The sequence below is a fragment of the Oncorhynchus masou genome, chromosome 29 (genome assembly GCF_036934945.1).
Source record: "Oncorhynchus masou masou isolate Uvic2021 chromosome 29, UVic_Omas_1.1, whole genome shotgun sequence".
Lineage (NCBI taxonomy): Eukaryota > Metazoa > Chordata > Actinopteri > Salmoniformes > Salmonidae > Oncorhynchus > Oncorhynchus masou.
Window position 1 is genome coordinate 36,477,108 of NC_088240.1, and position 21,889 is coordinate 36,498,996.

Sequence of the window (21,889 nt, forward strand, 5' to 3'; positions counted from 1 at the left end):
TTATCTAAAGTTCCATGCATAACACTTGTATTTTCATCAATATTTATAATGAGTATTTCTGTAAATTGATGTGGCTCTCTGAAAAATCATTGCATGTTTTGGAACTACTGAACATAACACGCCAATGTAAAATTAGATTTTTGGATATAAATATGCCCTTTATCGAACAAAACATACATGTATTGTGTAACATGAAGTCCTATGAGTGTCATCTGATGAAGATCATCAAAGGTTAGTGATTCATTTTATCTCTATTTGTGCTTTTTGTGACTCCTCTCTTTGGCTGGGAAAATGGCTGGGTGTTTCTGTGACTCGGTGGTGACCTAACATAATCGTTTGTGGAGCTTTCGCTGTAAAGCATTTTTGAAATTAGACACTGTTGTCTTTAAAATTGTGCTTTAATCTTGAGAAATTTGATTTATGAGATTTATGTTGATTTGTATTTGGCGCCCTGCAATTTCATTGGCTGTTGGCGAGGGGTTCCGGACAGGTTAAATCCTTGATGCCTGTAGGAGTGGATTAGTTAATAGACCAAGAAGAGAGTTCCAAACCACGCTGCCACTAACAGCTAATTTTCAGTTTTCCCCTTCCCACTGCCAGACAGTCCCAGCAAAATTCTTGCTTGAGAAATTGCAGTTTGCTAAGAAGTTTTGTTTAATTGTTTAATTGGATTTTTTAAAAGTAAGGTACCTTTAACATTGCCTATACAAAACATTTTGAGGACGTCCTTGAAATTACTGCAGACAGGAGATTTATTGTGAGGCTCGATGAGATTCCTCGAACTTGTCTCTTGTTGACAAGGTATTGTCTGTCTCAGTAGAGAGCTCACAAAAAATATACCTTCTTAAAAATAAGCCTCAATAGCTTGCAGTCTCCAGACTGCTAATAGTCCTTCTTTCTTATCTGCAGTAAAGGGAGGTATAACCCTGGCTGGATTTTAAATCAACTATGGAATATTTATGTGGGTATTAATCAGAGAATAACAACTGCAGCCTTTGTTTTTATTTCAGGCCAAGGTAAAAATGTGTCCCACGTGAGTTTTAACATTTTAATTCCATCAAAGATTCTCCATGGCGGCTGGATAGTAATTAAAGTCTAGGGGTATACCTACCTTGCTTGACTACATTAAAAGCTACATATGCATTGGTGTGGTGCAGGCCACTGCAGTGTAATAAATGAGGATTCCTAAATCACATTGGCGTGACTGATAGGTAGTACTGAGCAAAAAGTGTGATATTGGTTTATTTTATATGTAAATTATAATTAAAACATAGCTTAATTCATAACGCCTTGTGTGGATAAGGGAAAGTAGAAGGGTTGCAGTAGAGCCCCCCCCCCCCAGGGTGCACGTTTTGGTTTTTGACCTTGCACAAACCACCTGACTTCAAATAACCAACTCATCACCGAGTTGAATTATTTGAATCAGCTGTGTAGTGGTAGGGCGAACATCAAACCATGCACCCTGGGGGGCCCCATATGACAGGGATTTGGAAGCCCTGCAGTAGCATAAAGCAGCAGAATCTCACCAAGTGTTTCAGTGCGTTCAGCAGCAGTCTTCTCCCTGAGGCCTTTTCAAAATCCCCAACGATCCACACAGTCACTCCATTAATCCCATCCTCATCTGGAAATCAACATCAATTACTGTACAACGCAACGTTTCAAATATGGTGACATTTCTGAAAGCAGAAAAACTGCCATTGTCAAAAATCACTGAATCATTTCAAATGCTCAGTGACTCAGCCAGTCTTGACAGAAAATATAAAGCAGGAAGAGATGAAAGTATTCCTGACAATTTTCTCAGTTAAAAAGAGGGATCGCAATCTTAAAGCTCCAGCTTGCTTATAAGGGAATACTGCTAATCCCTTAAAAGGGTCTTGACACAGACCACCTACTGACAGTGGAGACGGGCAGTGAGAAGGGAAATTAAATCTGGCTCAAGTTATATGATCCAGAGAGAAGAGAGAGACAGTGAGAGAGAGGCACAGTCCTTGAGGAAAGCACACTAAATCAGAAGGAGATTGTGCCACCTGTCAAGGTTTACTGCTTCACCCCCCCCCCCCCCACCCCCAGTCGCCTTCCTCAGCCTCTCAGCTTCCCTCAGCAGCTCCAGCCCCACCCTGACTCTGAGCAGGGCTCCCCTGGCAGGATGCAGCAGAGTTGGGGCTGAGGCTGGACCACTGGCCTGAAGCCAAACTACTAACCGGGGCGCAGTGCAATTAACTCAGACGAAGCACAGACGGCTCCCCTAAAGAGCAATTTTACACATCCCTGAATCCATACTAATATGTCGGTATATAATCCGTGTGTAAAGTGTGAAGATCCGCCTGGTGAAATTAAATGTTTGACGAACAAACACTCAGATGTTCCCGGTGTCGTTTAAGCTGCTCAGATTGTTTTGAACAAATCGTTTATTTTGTTCAAGTATACGCAACCATACAACACTACAGTATTTACACTCAAGGGAGACAAAGTATATCAAATCAGGAGTGCTACAAAAGTATACCCAGCCTCTTACCATTTTTGGTGAAATACTTCATTCTCTTTGCAATGACAGCAGTCTTGTCCTTGGAGTCCAGGTATGAGTACATGGTGGTGTCCTTCCAGTCATCTACAACTGAAAGGTGGAAAATGAAAAGTAAAATTGTATGAAGACTGTATTGTCAACATACACATTAACAAAAGGACAAGAATGTGGTATTTGTTACCTGGAGAGGCTGTGAGATCCAGATAGGTCCTGTCAGTGCTGAGGATGAGGGGGTTGATGCGTGGTACCATATTGGCCTGGTCCATCAGATGGTCCACCACATCTGTCCCCTCAGTCAGCTGGCCCTGTGGCGTGAGTAAATCATATTATTGACATAACCTATTCAACCAAAACACTTCTCATATTCAATAACAAACTAAGATCTGTTTCCACAAATAAAATGGACACAAATGGACAATATTATAATGACTACAATTCCCCCAACAGTTCTTACCATGTAGACAGCTCTCTGGAAGAAGTTGGTGGTGTCCATGATGCGCTGTAGGATGACAGTTCCAGTTCATCTGGGTCCATCTCCTCAGCATTGAGTGGGACTCCGTTGAACAGAGCCAGAGGCAGAGGGCCCAAACCACTCTTCTTGTAGAACACTGCCCCTGCCTGTTGTCCCCAACACAGACCAGCGCCCGGGTTAATGGACACTCAAGCTATTTGATTAAGTTCCTCAGCTTCAAGTACGCGCACACTCGTGAAGAAACTGCGACAGCGCCTCCCCCCCCCCCAGGAAGTTGAAAAGGTTTGGCATGGGCCCTAACATCCTCAAAAGGTTCTACAGCTGAAGCATTGAGGGCATCTTGACTGACTGCATCACTGCCTGGTATGGCAACTGCACCGCCCTTGATCGCATGGCGCTACAGAGGGTGGTGCGGACAGCCCAGTACATCACGGGGGCCGGGCTCCCTGCCATCCAGGACCTCTTATATCAGGCGGTGTGAAAGGAAGGCCTGGAAAATCGTTAAAGACTCCAGCCACCCAAGCCATAGACTGTTCTCTCTGCTTCCTGTTTCATTAGTGATTTATGGATTATGGAGAAACCTTTAGAGGAATGTAATCAAATTAATCTGGTATTTTGACACTGAAAATACTTTATCTTATGGTTTACATCTGACAAGTAAACGCACAATAGAAACACACTGTCCATTAATCACACCTTTCTTTTGTCATCATACTCGGAATCTTCCCCAAGAATCCTTGCAGCACTGGCTTTGGGGAACTTCTTCTTGAGATATGCAGACACTGTGTCAACAGACAATGCCTCGCCGATCTCCACTTTGTTGTACATCTGTAAGTGCACAAAACGTCAGTGAGACTTGACCGTCCCTCTCCATTACATCGAAGGCACTGTCGATAACTTCCAGGCCTGCCTACATAGTCTGAAGCCTCAGGCAAACCCTTACTCGTCTCGTCCAATAATGTCTGAGACAGCGGCCCAACTGAGAGAGGGCACTATTATACAACTGAGAAACATCAAAAGAGACATGAGCTTGCAAAAGATTGTGCTTAAATAATTCCACAAGAAAGTGCTCGCTGGAAATGGGAAAGATTTACAAGCATGAGATACTCACAGAAACCATAGACATGAGAGCCTGTGATAAATCATACTCGTCGGCGATGTAATTCAGCAGCCGGAAAAATGCAACTCCAGCATCCGTAGTTCCATCGACTTCGTCGTCAGTATTGACGACAAACACAAATCCGATCCTTAAAGGAGCAGAAAGATACATTGCTTCAATTTGCAGACAGAGTTTGAGTCACCATCTGGTGGAGTTGACAGGTGTAAAGAGAAACGGGTAGTTCTCTGCAACCTATAAAGTACCTGAGAGGAATCTTGTGTTTGTAGAAGAGCTCTGCCAGTTTCACCAGCTCAATGCTCTCTTCCTGAACTGGGTCCAGCAACAGCACCTGAAAACAACGGAACGTAAGACAGATTGACTTCTCAGCTAGATAAACATCCTTACAGAATCAGTTTACTTTGACATGTAGGTCTATTGTAGCGCAAATTCACCTGACCACCATCTATTATACAGGACTTCCTCTCAAAGATGAAACAACTGTTCCAGGGGCTTTGTGTCACAACCCTTCCCAACTGTCCTTTCTCCTCTCCTCCTGGGACTCACCAGGTTGAAAAAGTTGCGTCGTATCTGGCGGATAACCCCGGGGAACGTGGCTCTGAGGAGCTCCTGAACACCGGAGGGCCAGCTGCGGTACATGGAGTCTGTCTCGATGTCGTTAATCCACTGGGAAAGGCAAGAGGAAAGCTGGTTTAGTGTGGAAGGTTGTGAGAATTAGTTTAGTCTTAAACTGAGTTTAAGTGTCCCGAGGCCCAAATACATCAGAGTAATCAGCACAGTGAAAGCTTTGCGAGCGTAGCTGCATTTAATTAGAATTCAGTATTTTAATAATAAAATAAGCCACACTCGCATCAGCCAGAAATATTGTCAACCGTAACTCAATACCATACATAACAGCAACCGACAGTTTTAGTCTTGGAAACGATCAAATTAATTCAATGCTACTGCACTTCACCCCATACTCCCCCGAGAGCAGATGGTGCTATGTTTAAGCCATCTGAGTGAAAAGTGCATGGGACGTTAGCAACATGTATAGACTCTAGTGTTAGGAGGTAGGGCAGCAAATGCCTACTGTAGCTTAATAATCCATTACAAGCCAAACTGGCACTAACATAACTCTCTCTCTCTCTCTCTCTCCCCTCAGAAGGCTGAGAAACCTCCCTGAGTAACAAAGAGTCACAATGGGATACCTACCAACACTCCTGTCGGTCTCTGCCCAGAGCAGACAACCCAAAGGGTAACATTTTCTACTTGCCTCACTGAGAGAAAAGACAGACAGCAAGCCTGATTGGAAGGAGACATTCTCTCGATGAAATGTCATGTTCATTTGTTGTTGCTTTCTTCAAGTTTTTTTCCATAATAAAATGTCAGAGGGGCATCATATTAAAGTTTGCAAGTAATTCTTTTTATTTGATACAGTAGCTTTCCTTGGCTGGCTGCCAAGTGTATAATTGAGGTTTTTGGCAGACTGGGACTAGTGCAATAGTCTGATGACTGATCCTCTAATCCACACCCCGATGCCAGCACTCAAGACAAAGCACCTGCAATGCTGATCTGGGCCAGGAGAAAGAAAGAAAAAAGCAATCCCTTCCGCAGGACGATGGTTCTTGGCATGGGTTCATCTCTCAGGGTGTTTTAACATATCGTCCTCTTTAAAATAATCGATCTCAGTCCTCTTTAAAGTGAACTCTGGGGTAAAAAAAAAGAAGCTAAAGAACTCGGTTCTCTTTGTATACACACTGCCCTTGCCTTTGAATGAGGATGCTTTTGCCAGTTCACTTCACCTATTTTGTGGTCCGAGTACACTTTGCCCTCACATTGTTATGTTCAGGAAGGAACCTAGATCTTTGTCCAACATTCACTCAATGCACTCTGGGCTTTTACAAAGTACAGGACAAGCCATTCCATCAGAACGTGTTATCGAACAGTTAGATATACAGTACCTAATTACATTTTGGACGCTAATAGATTTAGTTTAAAAATGAGACATACAGTAATAATTATCATTTGAAGATAATATTAACATGTAAATATTATTGGTAACAGAATAAATAGCAGAAGAATACCGTAGATTAAATAATGCTGTAATTTAAAATTGTACACCCAATGTAGGCTACTGGCCCTTTAAGAGCTACTTTTGATTTTGTGGTTAGTGCTTTCTGGGTTCTTTGGGACGTCCCTACCCTAAATCCTAACCATACCCTGGAACCATAAACCTTAATCCTTAACTTAACCATTGTAAATGTCAACTTCAATGGGGTAAAGTCAGAGTTGGGACGTCCCAAGGTTCCAAGATAGCAAGGACCTTGGTTTTGTACCCTATATTTTGATTCTCACAAAATATGTTGTCTTCTCACACCTTTCAAACATCACACCTTTCAAACCCCACAAACGAATAAACAGCGTATAAAGCTTATAGATCACATATTGTGGCGGCAGGGTAGCCTAGTGGTTAGCGTGTTGGACTAGTAACCGAAAGGTTGCAAGTTCAAATCCCCGAGCTGACAAGGTACAAATCTGTTGTTCTGCCCCTGAACAGGCAGTTAACTCACTGTTCAAGGTACAAATCTGTCGTTCTGCCCCTGAACAGGCAGTTAACCCACTGTTCCTAGGCCGTCTTTGAAAATAAGAATTTGTTCTTAACTGACTTGCCTAGTAAAATAAAGGTAAAAAAATAAAAATTGCAAACAAATAATATGAACACCCTGACTCTCACCGTTATAGCTGGATGGCGGATGTCTAAGGCATAGTTTTCTTCCACTGGGTTCATGGGTAATCTCAGTAGCTTGCCTAGGTTCTCTTCCTTAATGCCCAGGTTATGGAGGCCCTCCAGGATCTTGGCTTCTCCTCTGATAGTGTCCAAGATGCTACCAAAGACAGAGAATCAGAGAAACGCAGGTCAGCATTCATTTCCCCCGAGCAGGGGAGCTGTCTGTCGGCGGTGTACTAGGCTAGTTTTAATCCTGGAGCACTGAGCTGTGGGCAGCCAGTGCTGAGGCTGGGGAGACCAGGGGGGAGAGAGAGCAGAGAGCAGGAAAGCTGACAGTTGATCCTCCCTGCTGAGTTGAGCCCCTACTGTACCTGAAGGGGTTGTGGACGTCCAGATCAATGTGAAGGCCGTTGATGAACAGGCCTCCGTCTCCCGGATGGATCCCCATGGTCTCACTCAGCCGCTGGAACAGAGAGGATTCCCTGCGGTTAGTCTGATGCCAACCAAACCCTCATCCTCTCTATAGTGTATGCCTGATATTACAATGTAGAAAATAGATTCTACGGGCTGTAAGCTCTAAGATACCAGTGGAAAGAATGTAAGAGCATTTAGATTAATAGCCGTAAACAGATGATACGTCGAGACCTCACATTAGACAAACAAGTGCACGGTCTTAGGGACAAACTGCTGCTTTTGATATCCCACCTTCTGGTTCTCCTCAATTTCTCTTCTCATTTCTTGGTTCACAGACACCCTTGTCAGTGATCTGTGGGAACAGTAAAACATGTAGTCACCATCAGCTTTTTTCTCCCCATCGAGCAGTAAAACCCCCGTTTAATCTCCCAAATCTGTGGGCCCTCAGATGGTATATATATCTCCAGCCGACTCTCTGTAATCACGCGCCAGACCGCTGACTCGGCACTCCTGGTTTGTTGTTCATAACAGCCGTCTAAAACAAGTTGCACTCCAGGATCGGATTCAAGTCTACAAGCCGGGAGAACCTCTTCTTATTTCATGTCAAATAGGCTTATTTATTCCTACAGACTGTGCAAGGTTTTTAAATAGAACAAGTGTGAGGTGTATAGCTTCACCTGGCTTTGCTGGGGAAGTTCTGACTGAGGTCTCTCATAAGCTTCAGAGCATCAAACGTTGGTACAGACATGATCCTGGCCGCTGCCTGGAAGCTTAGATCTGCAGATGTTTTCATCAGAAGTTGAAATCATTTGAAGTTGAACCAGTTGATAACTTTCTCTTGGAAAAGTAGATCACCTTGGGATGCCTACAGTACTTGGTGAAAAATGGCCATGCATACAAATACAAATAAATGTTCATTTGTAATACATAGATTGAATCAAAAATTTATTTCATTCAAATATTTGATTCAGACTGAGGCACTCTGTGAAGTCGGTACATATATCATTAGCTCAACTTCTAAATATTTCAAATAGTAGACCATTTTCCCTTTTATAGGACATCATACCATTCTGTGTTGAACTGATTTGGCGTAAGGGTTATTGAAAGCTTGCTTCGTCCTGCCTATTTCCACTCCACTTCACACAATCAAAGTAATGGCACACGGTTAGAGCAACACGTTGCCAAGCCCGGTACATTGAACCTGTGCTTGACAGTCTCTGCTGAACATAAACTGATTGCTTTACTAAGCTCAAGAGTAAAGTGATATCATTTCCATTCCATTCATCAAACTGTCACCATGGTGATCCTCACAGTCACTAAGTGCCACACAGGCTAGCACACAACTAATGGGTATGGCCAGGGGGTTTTCCTCAACAAGGGCTCAGACCTTTTCCTGCTCAGATTGAGTGGTATATACTGAGGTGTAGACAAACAATGTATAATGGGTCCGTAATCAAAAAGATGTCGCATAAAACTTACTTAAGAAATAGAAGAAATAGTTTTCTGTCAACTATATACTTACTTTCAGTGACAGCTCTGATGGCATCAAGTCTATTGTCAATAAACACAGGTATACTTAGTGTATGTAAACTTCTGACCCACTGGAATTGTGATACAGTGAATTAATTATAAGTGAAATAATCTGTCTGTAAACAATTGTTGGAAAAATTACTTGTGTCATGCACAAAGTAGATGTCCAAACGGACTTGCAAAACTATTGTTTGTTAACAAGAAATTTGTGGAGTGGTTGAAAAACGAGTTTTAATGGTACACGGTATAAATGAATAACTCGATTTCATCTCCTTCCTATTGGTCAAAAGATATACAACAACACTGTCCATATCAGATTTTACATGTCCTTTATGAGTTAGCCCCACATATACATTTGAGCCTGATGTCCTTTGTGGTAAGCTATCTCATGAATTGATATAATGTACCCAAGTGAGCAGCCACCTGAGGCAATTGATTAATGAACGGTTCACGCCTGATGCCCTCAATTGACCTTTGTGCCCGCTCCCATACCCGATAATTCTGTATTTCTTCGTGACTAACTTGAATACAGGTAGACCAGAAAAGCTACATCCCTGATTGGCAGATGAGTGGCAACCCTAATTAGAAGCACCTGCTGCTCATCAGTGCTTCCCTACAAATGCTGTTTTGAATTCAAATAAAATTGTACCTAAAACACTGAAGGCTACAAAGCCTAAATGGCTACGTATGCGATCCATGACGGAGAGAAAATAATAATTAAAAGAAAAAATACAAATGATGTAAGCTTTATGTGACATCTTTTCGAGTGTGGACCCATTACATCTTTTGTTTGTCTGAATTCGAGGGTTTTACGCACCAGCCAAGCTTCAGGGAGAGCGCAATGGTCCCCTTCTGACAAAATATTAAGAGCATCATCCTAATATTGAGTCACACACTCTAATATTGAGTTGGTACACTCAAGGTATCTATTAGCTTGGGCCTTGAGTTTTTCCTAGTCAGGTCATGTGGTCAGGAAAAACGTCTAGCATAACTAATGGATGCTCAGTACCTTGAAGCTCCCACACTTTGAGAGGAGCCATGTCATTGGTGCTCTCTAACAGATGCTTCCGGAGCTCCCCTAGCTGCTCCTGCAGGTCTGGGTGGGAGTTTCTGGGATGGAACAAGACAGAAGGTGAAACTAAGGTGCTAATATTATTATACAAATACATTGACACACAAATTCATTAACTCACTTCAATTTCCCAAAGAGAAAGCCTTGGACTTCATCAATGTCATCCACATCAGTGTTCACTGTTCCTTTATCTGTGGAAAAGCAGCAGAGTTGACATTAATATTCTTCAATTGGCATCAGTTAAATATATATTTTAATACAGAATAGGCGTGCACAAACATACCTTTTACTTGTGTGTCATCCACAGCTTTGTACTCAGTGCTTTTTATGGCCAATTCAACACCATATCCAGACAACAGCATCTTTTGGGGCCTTGGCTCCTGTAGTGGAAATCAGCAATGGAAATATAATCATAAAAGCATCTGTTTTAATTCAATCTAAGAACCAACGGTACTGATGTGTGTTTGTCATACTGACACCGAATAAGGGAGAAGCAAAACACTTATTTAACACTTCAAGGCCTATAAGAAATCATGTTTTTTTTCTTCATGATCGGACCAATCAGTAGTGCATGCCAAAGGGCCTGGCATGTTAGCTTCAACTCCACGACCCCGTGATTCTTCAGATTTGATTCACATCTTAGAGACACGAGGCGCTCTGAATGTCTTAGTCTTTTACACCTACACGGTAGCTCGTGAACTCTGTGGTACATCTCTGAAAAGAACACATTAGTGCTGCTTCTCACAGTGTCAGGCCATCCGTTACTCAGGCCCCAGCTAAACTTCCTCTGGTTATCTGTATTCTCCTGCTGAACACTGGCAGCTAATGCAATCCATTTGTTGTACAGCCCTGATGACCTCGCCCTTTGTGGATGTTGTTCTTAAAGCTGCAATGGCCTTCCTGTCACCCCTCCATTCCATCTTCCCACAGAGCTCAAAGTCGGGACCAGTAACCACAATGCACAGTAAAGCACAAGCCTGTTCTACATTAGCATGAACACTTCCAAGCTTCCAACAACACGCAATCTTGCATCAGTCCAATATTGGACAAAAACCAAAACAGATTTTCACATGTACAAGAGCACAGCCAACCATTATGAGTTATAGCAACTGAGGATCAAAAACACCATACAGTGGTAATTTAATGAATTACTGTTCAAAATAAGTGTAGTAAAGCACCCGGTTTTGAGGAGGGCTGTTGCACCCCCTATAAAATCCCACTTCAATCCCTGGCTAAAGCACATCACTCTTTAAATACCGTTCAAAGCTGTTAAGGAAATCCAAAAAGCCTCACTACTCACGGCTACAAAGTGACGCAGCACATAGATGAGCTTGCCCTCCGCAGCCTTCTCAGCCAGCACCTTGTGGAAGGAGCCAAACTTTTTGGTGCCGATCTCAGCATAAAGGATCACAACTGGGACATCTGTCTTATTGAGTCCAGGGTATCTGTGCTCATTCTTGTATAGATAAGGTTTTGGCCTGCAAACATGTAAAAAGAGAAGTTAGATTCCACCATTTACATACAAATCTATAATTTGTACTAATAAAACTTGAATAACATCATTTATTAACTGTTAATTATAAAATAACATTTTCATTTCATTTATTATAATTTACGTTGTGAGTTCACTCTCGCACTAGAGTGAGGTAGATCCTCTGAGGAGATTAGAACGAAGTGGTGTGTAGCTACCTGCCTGCAGCTGCCTTCAGGAGCTTCTTCAAATCCTTTGTGCTGCAGCCATGTTGGCCATGGACCGAAACAAAGGCAAGGCATGCCTCAGGTGGAGACTCATCACTGCCTATCTATTGAGAGCAGAGGAGCGACACAATTAGGCTACAGCATTAGGGCTGTGGCGGTAATGATATTTTGTCAGCCGGTAGTCATGCAGAAGACTGCCGGTCTCACGGTAATTGACCGTTAATTAACATAAACACATTTAGCATCTCCAGGCCCCCACACATACAAGCCGCTGATGGGCGCCATTGGAACATCTACATTTTAAAAAGCATAATAAATCGATTTAATATACACCATTACAATAAATGCATTATTTATTTCAGTAAGGTCTAAAGAAACATTATGATATGAAGGAAATGTATTTCAGAACAGAGTATGAGTTGGCTACTGTATGTTTAGTTATATGGCTATGCTCCATGACATAGGCTGTAGGCTTGTTGATTTAGCTGACAAGATATGCTTATAAGTCCCTTGCCATTATTCTATTTTATATGGTTTAGAAGTAAAAAATAATAGAATTGAACTTAGCTGAATAAAATAGAAAGGATATTTTTGTTCCATTATGGAGCAAGTGAAGTGGCTATGTTAAGACGTAAAAGTGATCATTTGAAAACAGGTCCGACATTCAGAAGGTATTCAGACCACTTCCCTTACACATTTTGTTACATTACGGCCTTATTCTAAATTATTATATATTTTTATCCCCTCAATCTACACACAATACTCCATAATGACAAATCGAAAACAGGTTTTTAGAAATGTAAAAAATAAAAATAAAACTTATTTACATACGATGGAAAGAGTGTGAACCCTTTGGAATTACCTGGATTTCTGTATAAATTGGTCATTAAATTTGATCTGATCTTCATCTAAGTCACAACAATAGACAAACACAGTGTGCTTAAACTAATAACACACAAATGTATTGTATATATTTTCTTGTCTATATTGAATACATAATTTAAACATTCACAGTGTAGGTTGGAAAAAGTATGTGAACCCCTAGGCTAATGACTTCAATAAAAGCTCATTGGAGTCAGGAGTCAGCTAACCTGGAGTCCAATCAATGAGATGAGATTGGATATGTCGGGTTAGAGCTGCCCTGCCCTTGAAAAAAAAACTCACAAAATGCTGGTTTGCTATTCACAAGAAGCATTGCCTGATGTGAACCATGCCTCGACCAAAACAGATCTCAGAAGACCCAAGATTAAGAATTGTTGACTTGCATAAAGTTGGAAAGGGTTACAAAAGTATCTCTAAAAGCCTTGATCTTCATCTATAAATGGAGAAAGTTCAGCACTGTTGTTACTCTCCCTAAGAGTGTACGTCCTGCAAAGTTGACAAGAGCACAGCGCAGAATTCTCAATGAGGTTAAGAAGAATCCTAGAGTGTCAGCTAAAGACTTACAGAAATCTCTGGGACATGCTATCATTTCTGTTGACGAGTCTACGATACGCAAAACACCAAACAAGAATGGTGTTCATGGGATGACACCACGAGAAGCCACTGCTGTCCAAAAAAAACATTGCTGCACATCTGAAGTTCGCAAAGAGCACCTGGATGTTCCACAGCGCTCCTGGCAAAATATTCTGTGGACAGATGAAACTAAAGTAGAGTTGTTTGGAAGAAACACACACTATGTGTGGAGAAAAATATCAACATCAAAACCTCATCCAACCGTAAAATATGGTGGAGGGAGCATCATGATTTGGGGCTGCTTTCCTGCCACAGGGACTGGACAGCTTGCTATCATCAACGGAAAAATGAATTCACACTTTTATCAAGACATTTTGCAGGATAATGTAAGGCTATATGTCCGCCAATTGAAGCTCATCAAAAGTTGGGTGATGCAACAGGACAATGACCTGACCTCAACCCGATTGAGATGCTGTGACATGACCTCGAGCGGTTCACACCAGACACCCCAAGAATATAGCTGAAATGAAACAGTTTTGTAAAGAGGTATGTTAAAAAATTCCTCCTTTCCCTTGTGCAGGTCTGATCCGCAACTACAGAAAACATTTGGTTGAGGTTATTGCTGCCAAAGGAGGGTCAACCCATTATTAAATCCAAGGGCTCACATACTTTTTCCACCCTGTACTGTGAATGTTTACATGGTGTGTTCAATAAAGACATGAAAACGTATAATTGTTTGTGTGTTATTAGTTTAAGCACACTGTGTTTATCTACTGTTGTGACTTTGATTACATATTTATGCAGAAATCCAGGTGATTCCAAAGGGTTAACATACTTTTTCTTGCCACTGTATGTATTTAGACCCCTTGCTATGAGACTCAAAATTTAGCTAAGGTGCATCCTGTTTCAATTGGTCATCCTTGAGATATTTGTACAACTTGATTGGAGTCCACCTGTTGTAAATTCAATTGATTGGATATGAGTTGGAAAGGCACACACCTGTCTATATAAGGTCCAACAGTTGACGGTGCATGTCAGGGCAAAAACTGAAGGAATTGTCCATAGAGGACCGAGACAGAATTGTGTTGAAGCAGGTCCCCAAGAACACAGTGGCCTCAATCATTCTTAAATGGAAGTTTGGAACCACCAATACTCCTAGAGCTGGCCTCATGGCCAAAATGAGAAATTGGGGGAGAAGGGCCTTGGTCAGAGAGGTGACCAAAAACCCGATGGTCACTCTGACAGAGCTCCAGAGTTCATCTGGGAAAATGGGAAAACCTTCCAGAAGGACAACCATCTCTGGAGCACTCCATCAAATCAGCCCTTTATGGTAGAATTTCCAGACAGAAGCCACTCCTCAGAAAAAGGCACATGACAGCACACTTGGAGTTTGCCAAAAGGCACCTAAAGGACTCTCAGACCATGAGAAACAAGATTATCTGGTCTGAATAAACCAAGATTAAACTTTTTGGCCTGAATGCCAAGTGTTACATCTAGAGGAAACCTGGCACCATCCCTACGGTGAAGCATGGTGGCAGCATCATGCTGTGGGGATGTTTTTCAGCAGCAGAGACTGGGAGATTAGTCAGGATCGATGGAAAGATTAAAGTACAGAAAGATCTTTGATGAAAACCTGCTCCAGAGCACTCAGTACCCCAGACTGGGATGAAGGTTCACCTTCCAACAGGACAACGACCCTAAGAACACATCCAAGACAACGTAGAAGTAGTTTTGTGACAAGTCTCTGAATGTCCATGAGTGGCCCAGCCAGAACCCGGACATCTCGGGAGACCTGAAAATAGCTGTGCAGCGACGCTCCCCATCCAACCTGACAGAGCTTGAGAGGAAGAATGCAGAGAAGAATGGAGAATCTCCCCAAATACATGTGTGCCAAGCTTTTATCGTCATACCCAAGAAGACTGGAGGCTGTAATCCCTTCCAAAGATGCTTCAACAAAGTACTGAGTCTGAATACTTATGTAAATGTCATATTTACGTTTTTTTTTTCTTTCCATAAATTAGCAACAATTCATAAAAACTGTTTTTGCTTTGTCATTATGGGGTATTGTGTGTAGATTGATGAGGGGACTTTTTTTTAAATCCATTTTAGAATAGACTTAATAGTTATTTGGTAACTTTAGTTGTGAATGATACAAACCTTTTCATTTCTAAGACATTCTAACATATATGGGCTGCATGGTGCGACTATAGACTATTGATTATTTGAGAAAGTAGAAAAAAAAGAGCTTGCGTTCTGTTCCTTGCCTCAGGCTGCACAGCTGTTCCTTCATCAAGTGACCATATTGTCACCCATCAGACTATTAATCTTGCCTTTCGATTTAAAATGGCTCATTATCAAATCGACAGGAACAGGGGGGGGGGGGAGACATGTCATCTGTATGGACTCAAATAGCAAATGGAGGCTGTGCGCTTTCCAGACGGTCCGTTTTGTGGGCTACTTCGGTTTTATAGCGGAGCATGTGCTTATTATGAGTAGCTTAGAAATAAATATAACAACACTTATTTCAATCCACTTATCAACTACTGTTTGAGGTGCGTGCTCTCGCTGCCCGACAGGTGATATTCCACCCAAATGCTGTATGCCATTAACTCTCCAACCTTGTTCCTGGAGCTACCCAGTGCTTAGTCTGCAAGCTCAAGAAAGGAATAAAGGAGAGAGGAGGAGATGGAAACGCATGGTGGTGAGATATTCTGTATAGCTAAAGGTAATGTGTTACCCAATTAATTATGAAAATATAAAGAATTCCCCCTTACTAGGCTATTCAAAATCAAATTCACTAATTGTAGGCTATGCCACCCTCCACAATCAATGAACCAACAGCATTGCCTATGGCTATAAGTTCTCTTGCAGACTAATTGATATACATTTTGGAGGGTAGCATAACAGACCATCCAGTATGCATAATAATACAGTCCACACTCTCGACCAATTATGTACCAAAGATACCTTAAATCAGTTTTGTTTTCGTTTTTCAGCTATGCGCAAAATGCATAGTCTATGTATTGTATAATTGCACAATCATAATTGTAATTAATAAATAAACCTATGCATAAGCTCTAGTTTGCGTATGGGTGTTTAGAGTTAAATCATTACATTTACATCATTTACATTTAAGTCATTTAGCAGACGCTCTTATCCAGAGCGACTTACAAATTGGTGAATTCATTACCTTAGAAAGCCCTGTCCATTTTGTTGTGTTAGGCTTTGAAACAACATCTACAAAAACCTGCTAAAAAACCTGCCTTTCTTCAAATTGATCATCACAGTGAGGTGAGTTGTAAAAGTGTTTCAGGGCCTACCTGTTGGGATGCATGAACAGCTGGTGAGTAGGACCTCAAGGAGAGAGCAAATTTGAGGAGATTGACCTGGAGCACGGTCAAAAACTGTCCAGCCTTCTTGATTACCAAGTTGTAATAGGAGCGCACAGACTCTGTAAAGGAAATCTGAGTCAAATGAATGCGCAAAGAATCTTGACTCTCACAATCAAAATCCACATAAATGAGTTAGTAGACAGATTTATGAGGTTTTCTCATGGACCATTGATCTTTATTATTTATCAAATTCAATCCACATTTACAGATCAATCAGGCACTGTCTGGAAGTGCAGGAAAGAGGCAATGTAACAGATTGTGTGAGAAGCATTGTATCTGACAGAACACATATTTTGTGGTAATAAAACTGTAGTGTTTGCTTGTCACATCATAGTATCCACATACCTCCATTTTTGTAAACAGTTAACTCCTTCACAGTGTCAACAAAGTCCCAGAATTTCTCATTTCCATCCTCTGCAATAAACTCACTAAACAAAAGATCAGCAAATAAAAAGGCATGAACACAGGAACATGTAAGTTCATTATGATTGAGGAACTGCAACATGTTACATTTAGTTGCTCTTACACCTGTCTTGCAGTAACACTGTCATTACTACACATTGTACTTTAGTAATTACATTGTTATACAGCTTAGCCGTTTTGGTGGAATAAGGAGCAGTCCCTATTTCTATTGTAATTAGTACACACGCATAATCTACATGCATGTAGCCTAGCCTAACGCTTACAAAATGGATAGCCCTGCATATGTGGTATTCAGGAGAGACATGACTGGTAGGACTATGCTATCCTGGAGACATCGAGTTTTTGTTTTCCAGCTAATTTATTCCGTAAAATATACCTGGTCTCCAGGAGGAAAGGCGTCATGCTCCACTTGGCTTTCAGACTGGCAGAGACGCCTTTCGATGCGGACTGGACATACTGGACGTTCAGCAGAAGCAGCGACGACAACAACAAGATGTTTTTACTCATCCTCTACACAAGACACGATGGAGAAGATTGACATGTTCGGCAATAGATTAGATTTATAGAAAAGAGAGTGAAATGTAACATGACCCTGTAACGTTTTGTCGTCTCAAAGTGCCACGTAGCTGTAGCAAGCAATTGTTTACAGATGTAATAGCAGCCAACATATTGGGTGAAGGGATAGCTTATGCAGCCCATTGAAGAAGATGATGAGATGAAAGAACGTGACATAAAATAACAGGGGCGGGAAATCGTTCAGTTAGCCAGGATAACAAATGATAGCCTCACGTTTCATTTAACACACACTATAGGAAAGCTGCTTATAGGAATGAAAATGGATGCAAGCAGCGCTACAACAATGTCAAGGAAAAACGGGCTATGACAAGATTGTGACTTTGTAGCCCATAAAGCTCCCAAATGAAGCTTCGAACATTCTACAGACATTTTTAGTGGTTACAATGTATTCATCTTCCTTACCCCGGTAATGCTGGCCGCTGCCATTGATAGGTCCTTCGCTGCTTCTTTTATTGTAAAATATATTTGTTTGTATTCTTTTTAACAGCCAAAGGAAAATAAACATTGTATAATATGTCTTGGATTTTGTATTACATAATGTACACCTTTCTGAGAAGTGTACTCGGGCGTAGCTAATAAAATAACTAGTTTTTGGTGACAACATTTTGGGACATGCAATGTCATGGCCACCTACATGTTAGATTCTTTTTTTTTATTCAAGGGGTTTGCGGAGCAGCATCCCTACCCCCCTATCCTATCCATAACGCTTACCTTAATCATGTTACATATCATTTAAACGGGGTAGAGATGTCTGAAGTATACCGGATATGGAACCGAAAAGGCAGCATGCTGCAAAACATTGCTGCACCTTATATATAACCAACTGTGAAATAATGGGAAATCACAATCGGATTTTGTATTAATAAAGCATGCCCTACATATTGGCTATGTAGGCCTATGTGTTAATTTCGAGACTCGTTGTGTCAAATCAAATCAACAGGTACAGTGAAATGCTTACTTACAAGCAATACAGTTCTAAGAATATACCTAAAAAAAAGTAAGAGATAAGAATAACAAATAATTAAAGAGCTGCAGTAAATAACAATAGCGGGGCTATATACAGGAGGTACCGATACAGCGTCAATATGAAGGGGCACCAGTGTCGAGGTAATTGAGGTAATATGTACATGTAGGTAGAGTTATTCAAGTGACTATGCATAGATAACAGAGAGTAGCAGCAGTGTAGACGGGGAGGGGGGTAATGCAAATAATCTGGGTAGCCATTTGATTAGATGTTCAGGAGTCTTATCGCTTGGGAGTAGAAGCTTTTTATAAGCCTCTTGGACCTAGACTTGGCACTCCGGTACGCTTGCCATGCGGTAGCGGAGAGAACAGTCTATGACTAGGGTGCCTGGAGTCTTTGACACCGCCTGGTATAGAGGTAATGGATGAATGGAAGCTTGGCCCCGGTGATGTACTGGGCCGTACGCATTACCCTCTGTAGTGCCTTGTGGTCGGAGGCCAAGCAGTTGCCATACCAGGCAGTGATGCAACCCGTCAGGATGCTCTAGATGGTGCAGCTGTAAAACCTTTTGAGAATCTGAGGACCCATGCCAAATCTTTTCAGTCTCCTGAGGGGGAATAGGTTTTGTCATGCCCTCTTCACGACCATCTTGGTGTGCTTATACCATGTTAGTTTGTTGGTGATGTGGACGCCAAGGAACTTGAAGCTCTCAACCTGCTCCACTACAGCCCCATCGATGAGAATGAGGGCATGCTCGGTCCTCCTTTTCCTGTAGTCCACAATCATCTCCTTTGTCTTGATCAGGGAGAGGTTGTTGTCCTTGCACCACACAGTCAGGTCTCTGACCTCCTCCCTATAGGCTGGGGGGTTTTTAGTCCCAGGGTCCTTAGCTTAGTGATGAGCTTTGAGGGCAATATGGTGTTGAACGCTGAGCTGTAGTCAATGAATATCATTCTCACATAGGTGTTCCTATTGTCCATGTGTGAAAGGGCAGTATGGAGTGCAATAAAGATTGCATCATCTGTGGCTCTGTTGGGGCAGTATGCAAATTGAAGTGGGTCTAGGGTTTCTGGGATAATGGTGTTGATGTGAGCCATGACCAGCCTTTCAAAGCATTTCATGGCTACAGACGTGAGTGCTACGGGGCGGTAGGCAGGTTACCTTTGTTCTTTGGCACAGGGACTATGGTGGTCTGCTTGAAATATGTTGGTATTACAGACTCAGACAGGGAGAGGTTGAAAATGTCAGTGAAGACACTTGCCAGTTGGTCACGCATGCTCGGAGTACACGTCCTGGTAATCCATCTGGCCCTGCGGCCTGGTGAATGTTGACCTATTTAAAGGTCTTACTAATATCGGCTGCGGAGAGCGTGATCACACAGTCATCTGGAACAGCTGATGCTCTCATGCATGTTTCAGTGTTACTTGCCTCGAAGCAAGCATAGAAGTTATTTAGCTCGTTTGGTAGGCTTGTGTCATTGGGCAGCTCTCGGCTTTGCTTCCCTTTGTAGTCTGTAATAGTTTGCAAGCGCTGCCACATCCGACGAGCGTCGGAGCCGGTGTAGTACGATTCAACCTTAGTCCTGTATTGACGCTTTTCCTGTTTGATGGTTCGTCGGAGGGCATAGTGGGATTTCTAATAAGTTTGTGTGAAGTATTTAAAATGATTTCTACTATTCTACCTGAATTGCATCTGGTTGTTTGTTCCCCTAAAGTATTAAGCCCACTAATGTGATTCCTGCCACAAAAGAAACAGATGTAGACAGATAGAAGTAGACAGATTTGGATCAAAAATTGAATAATATTGTATTTGTAACATCCGCCGAATACTATAGGTGTAGACCGTACCGTGAAATGCCAACAATGCCAACAATTAACCAACAATGCCGTTTTTAAGAAAAATGAGATTTAAGAAAAATATTTACTAAATATAAACTAAAGTTAAAAATAAAATTTGATTTGATTTGCAGCTGCTGTTTAGGCTTGTGAAGTGGCTGTGTTTCAACAGGCAGCCCGATTCTGATATTTTTTCCACTACTTGGTCTTTTGACCAATCATATTGGATATTTTCACATCTGTTCTTTTTCAGAGCTGATCTGATTGGTCAAAAGAGCAATTAGTGGGGGGGGGGGGATCAGAATTGCACTGCCTGTGTTAAACCCGCTGGAGAGTCCTTCACTATGGACTCAATTACTCTTTTTAAAATGTATTTATTTAAAGTATTAATTTACATTTTTAAACTGTAGACTAATGACCATCATTGGTCACCGCCTGTCAAAGTGTGTTGCATTATGGGGATAACAATTGACCAACTTGGGCCTACACGTCGACTGCATGAACGGTACAAAAATTCTGAAATCATAGGTCATGAAGATTTGACTGCAGTTCTGCAGTTGCTCTTTACCAACTTCATCGTGCAGCCATCGGCTGCATTGAGGGTGGGAGGCTCTATTGTCAACCAATCATTAGGGTGTTTTTAATTTGTCTGCCTTGATTAATAGTCTACAAATGAGGCTCTCTCTCACTCTGATTATTTATCACATGCATATGATTTCAGATGGTGAGTGTGTGATATTGGGTTTGGAGACATGTTAAGTTCGACATTTTAAAGAAAAACTTTTATAAACAATGGCAACACTGTCATGTCAATCTGAGTCTTGCTGTTGGAAAACCACATTACATGCTGACTACAGCTGGCATGTGCGAATGCCACAGCGCGCAAGTTGATTTTGTCCATCCACGCCAGACTTGATCAGGACACGCATGTTGAAACATGAAAATGAACTCTGACCCTACTATATTAATTTGGAACAGGTTAAACATTTATGGCAATTTAGCTAGCTAGCTTGCTGTTGCTAACTAATTTGTGCTGGGATATAAACATTGAGTTGTTATTTTACCTAAAATGCACAAGGTCCTTTACTCAGACAATTAATCCACAGATAAAAGGGTAAACCTAGTTAGTTTCACAGTAATCTCTCCTCCTTCAGGCTTCTTCCTCGTCTTTGGACTTCAAATGGTGGTTGGCAACCAACTTTAAGGTGCATTACCACCACCGACTGGAGTGTGGACCTCAGTACATCATTCAATCACCCATGTGGGTATATGCTCCTAGAAATCAATGAGGAGATGGGAGAGGCGGGACTTGCAGCGCGTCAAGCGTCATAAATAGAACTATTTTAGCGCCTGGCTACACAAACACTCGTTGACGCGCATGAGCAGTGTGGATGCAATGATTGAATAACATGTATGCGTACAATTATTTTGCAACGCTTGCCACGTAACACGAGCGGTGTGGTCGGCATGTTAGTGTCTAACTTTTGGCTTTCTTAAATGCACCTACCCCAGGGCTGGACTGCTGCATTTGGGGCCCCTAGGCACCTACCTCCAGGGTGCCCCACACCCCCAAAAAATGGGGCAGAGAGAGATATGTGCCATTTTATAATGCTATGCTACACATTTTGTCAAAAGTGTTGAGAGAATATTTGCAGTTTCAAGTTAATTTACAACAATTCTACACATTTTGCCATAGGGCAGAGAATA

General features: G+C 41.8%; 1 protein-coding gene across 1 annotated transcript in view; it reads right to left on the reverse strand.

Moving 5' to 3' along the window:
• The window catches only part of uggt2 (UDP-glucose glycoprotein glucosyltransferase 2), a 43,852-nt gene extending 26,014 nt beyond the window's left edge, over positions 1 to 17,838 (reverse strand). The window contains 22 exon segments of the mRNA XM_064944652.1: positions 1,527 to 1,621; positions 2,516 to 2,614; positions 2,706 to 2,829; positions 2,979 to 3,034; positions 3,037 to 3,142; positions 3,693 to 3,824; positions 4,108 to 4,243; positions 4,359 to 4,444; positions 4,660 to 4,779; positions 6,830 to 6,980; positions 7,195 to 7,286; positions 7,529 to 7,589; positions 7,915 to 8,014; positions 9,777 to 9,877; positions 9,961 to 10,030; positions 10,123 to 10,219; positions 11,140 to 11,317; positions 11,529 to 11,641; positions 16,313 to 16,443; positions 16,730 to 16,812; positions 17,184 to 17,317; positions 17,786 to 17,838. Of these exon segments, the coding sequence (XP_064800724.1) occupies positions 1,527 to 1,621; positions 2,516 to 2,614; positions 2,706 to 2,829; positions 2,979 to 3,034; positions 3,037 to 3,142; positions 3,693 to 3,824; positions 4,108 to 4,243; positions 4,359 to 4,444; positions 4,660 to 4,779; positions 6,830 to 6,980; positions 7,195 to 7,286; positions 7,529 to 7,589; positions 7,915 to 8,014; positions 9,777 to 9,877; positions 9,961 to 10,030; positions 10,123 to 10,219; positions 11,140 to 11,317; positions 11,529 to 11,641; positions 16,313 to 16,443; positions 16,730 to 16,812; positions 17,184 to 17,317; positions 17,786 to 17,809 (2,289 nt within the window). The 5' untranslated portion in view covers positions 17,810 to 17,838.
• Positions 17,839 to 21,889: the final 4,051 nt, after the last annotated feature.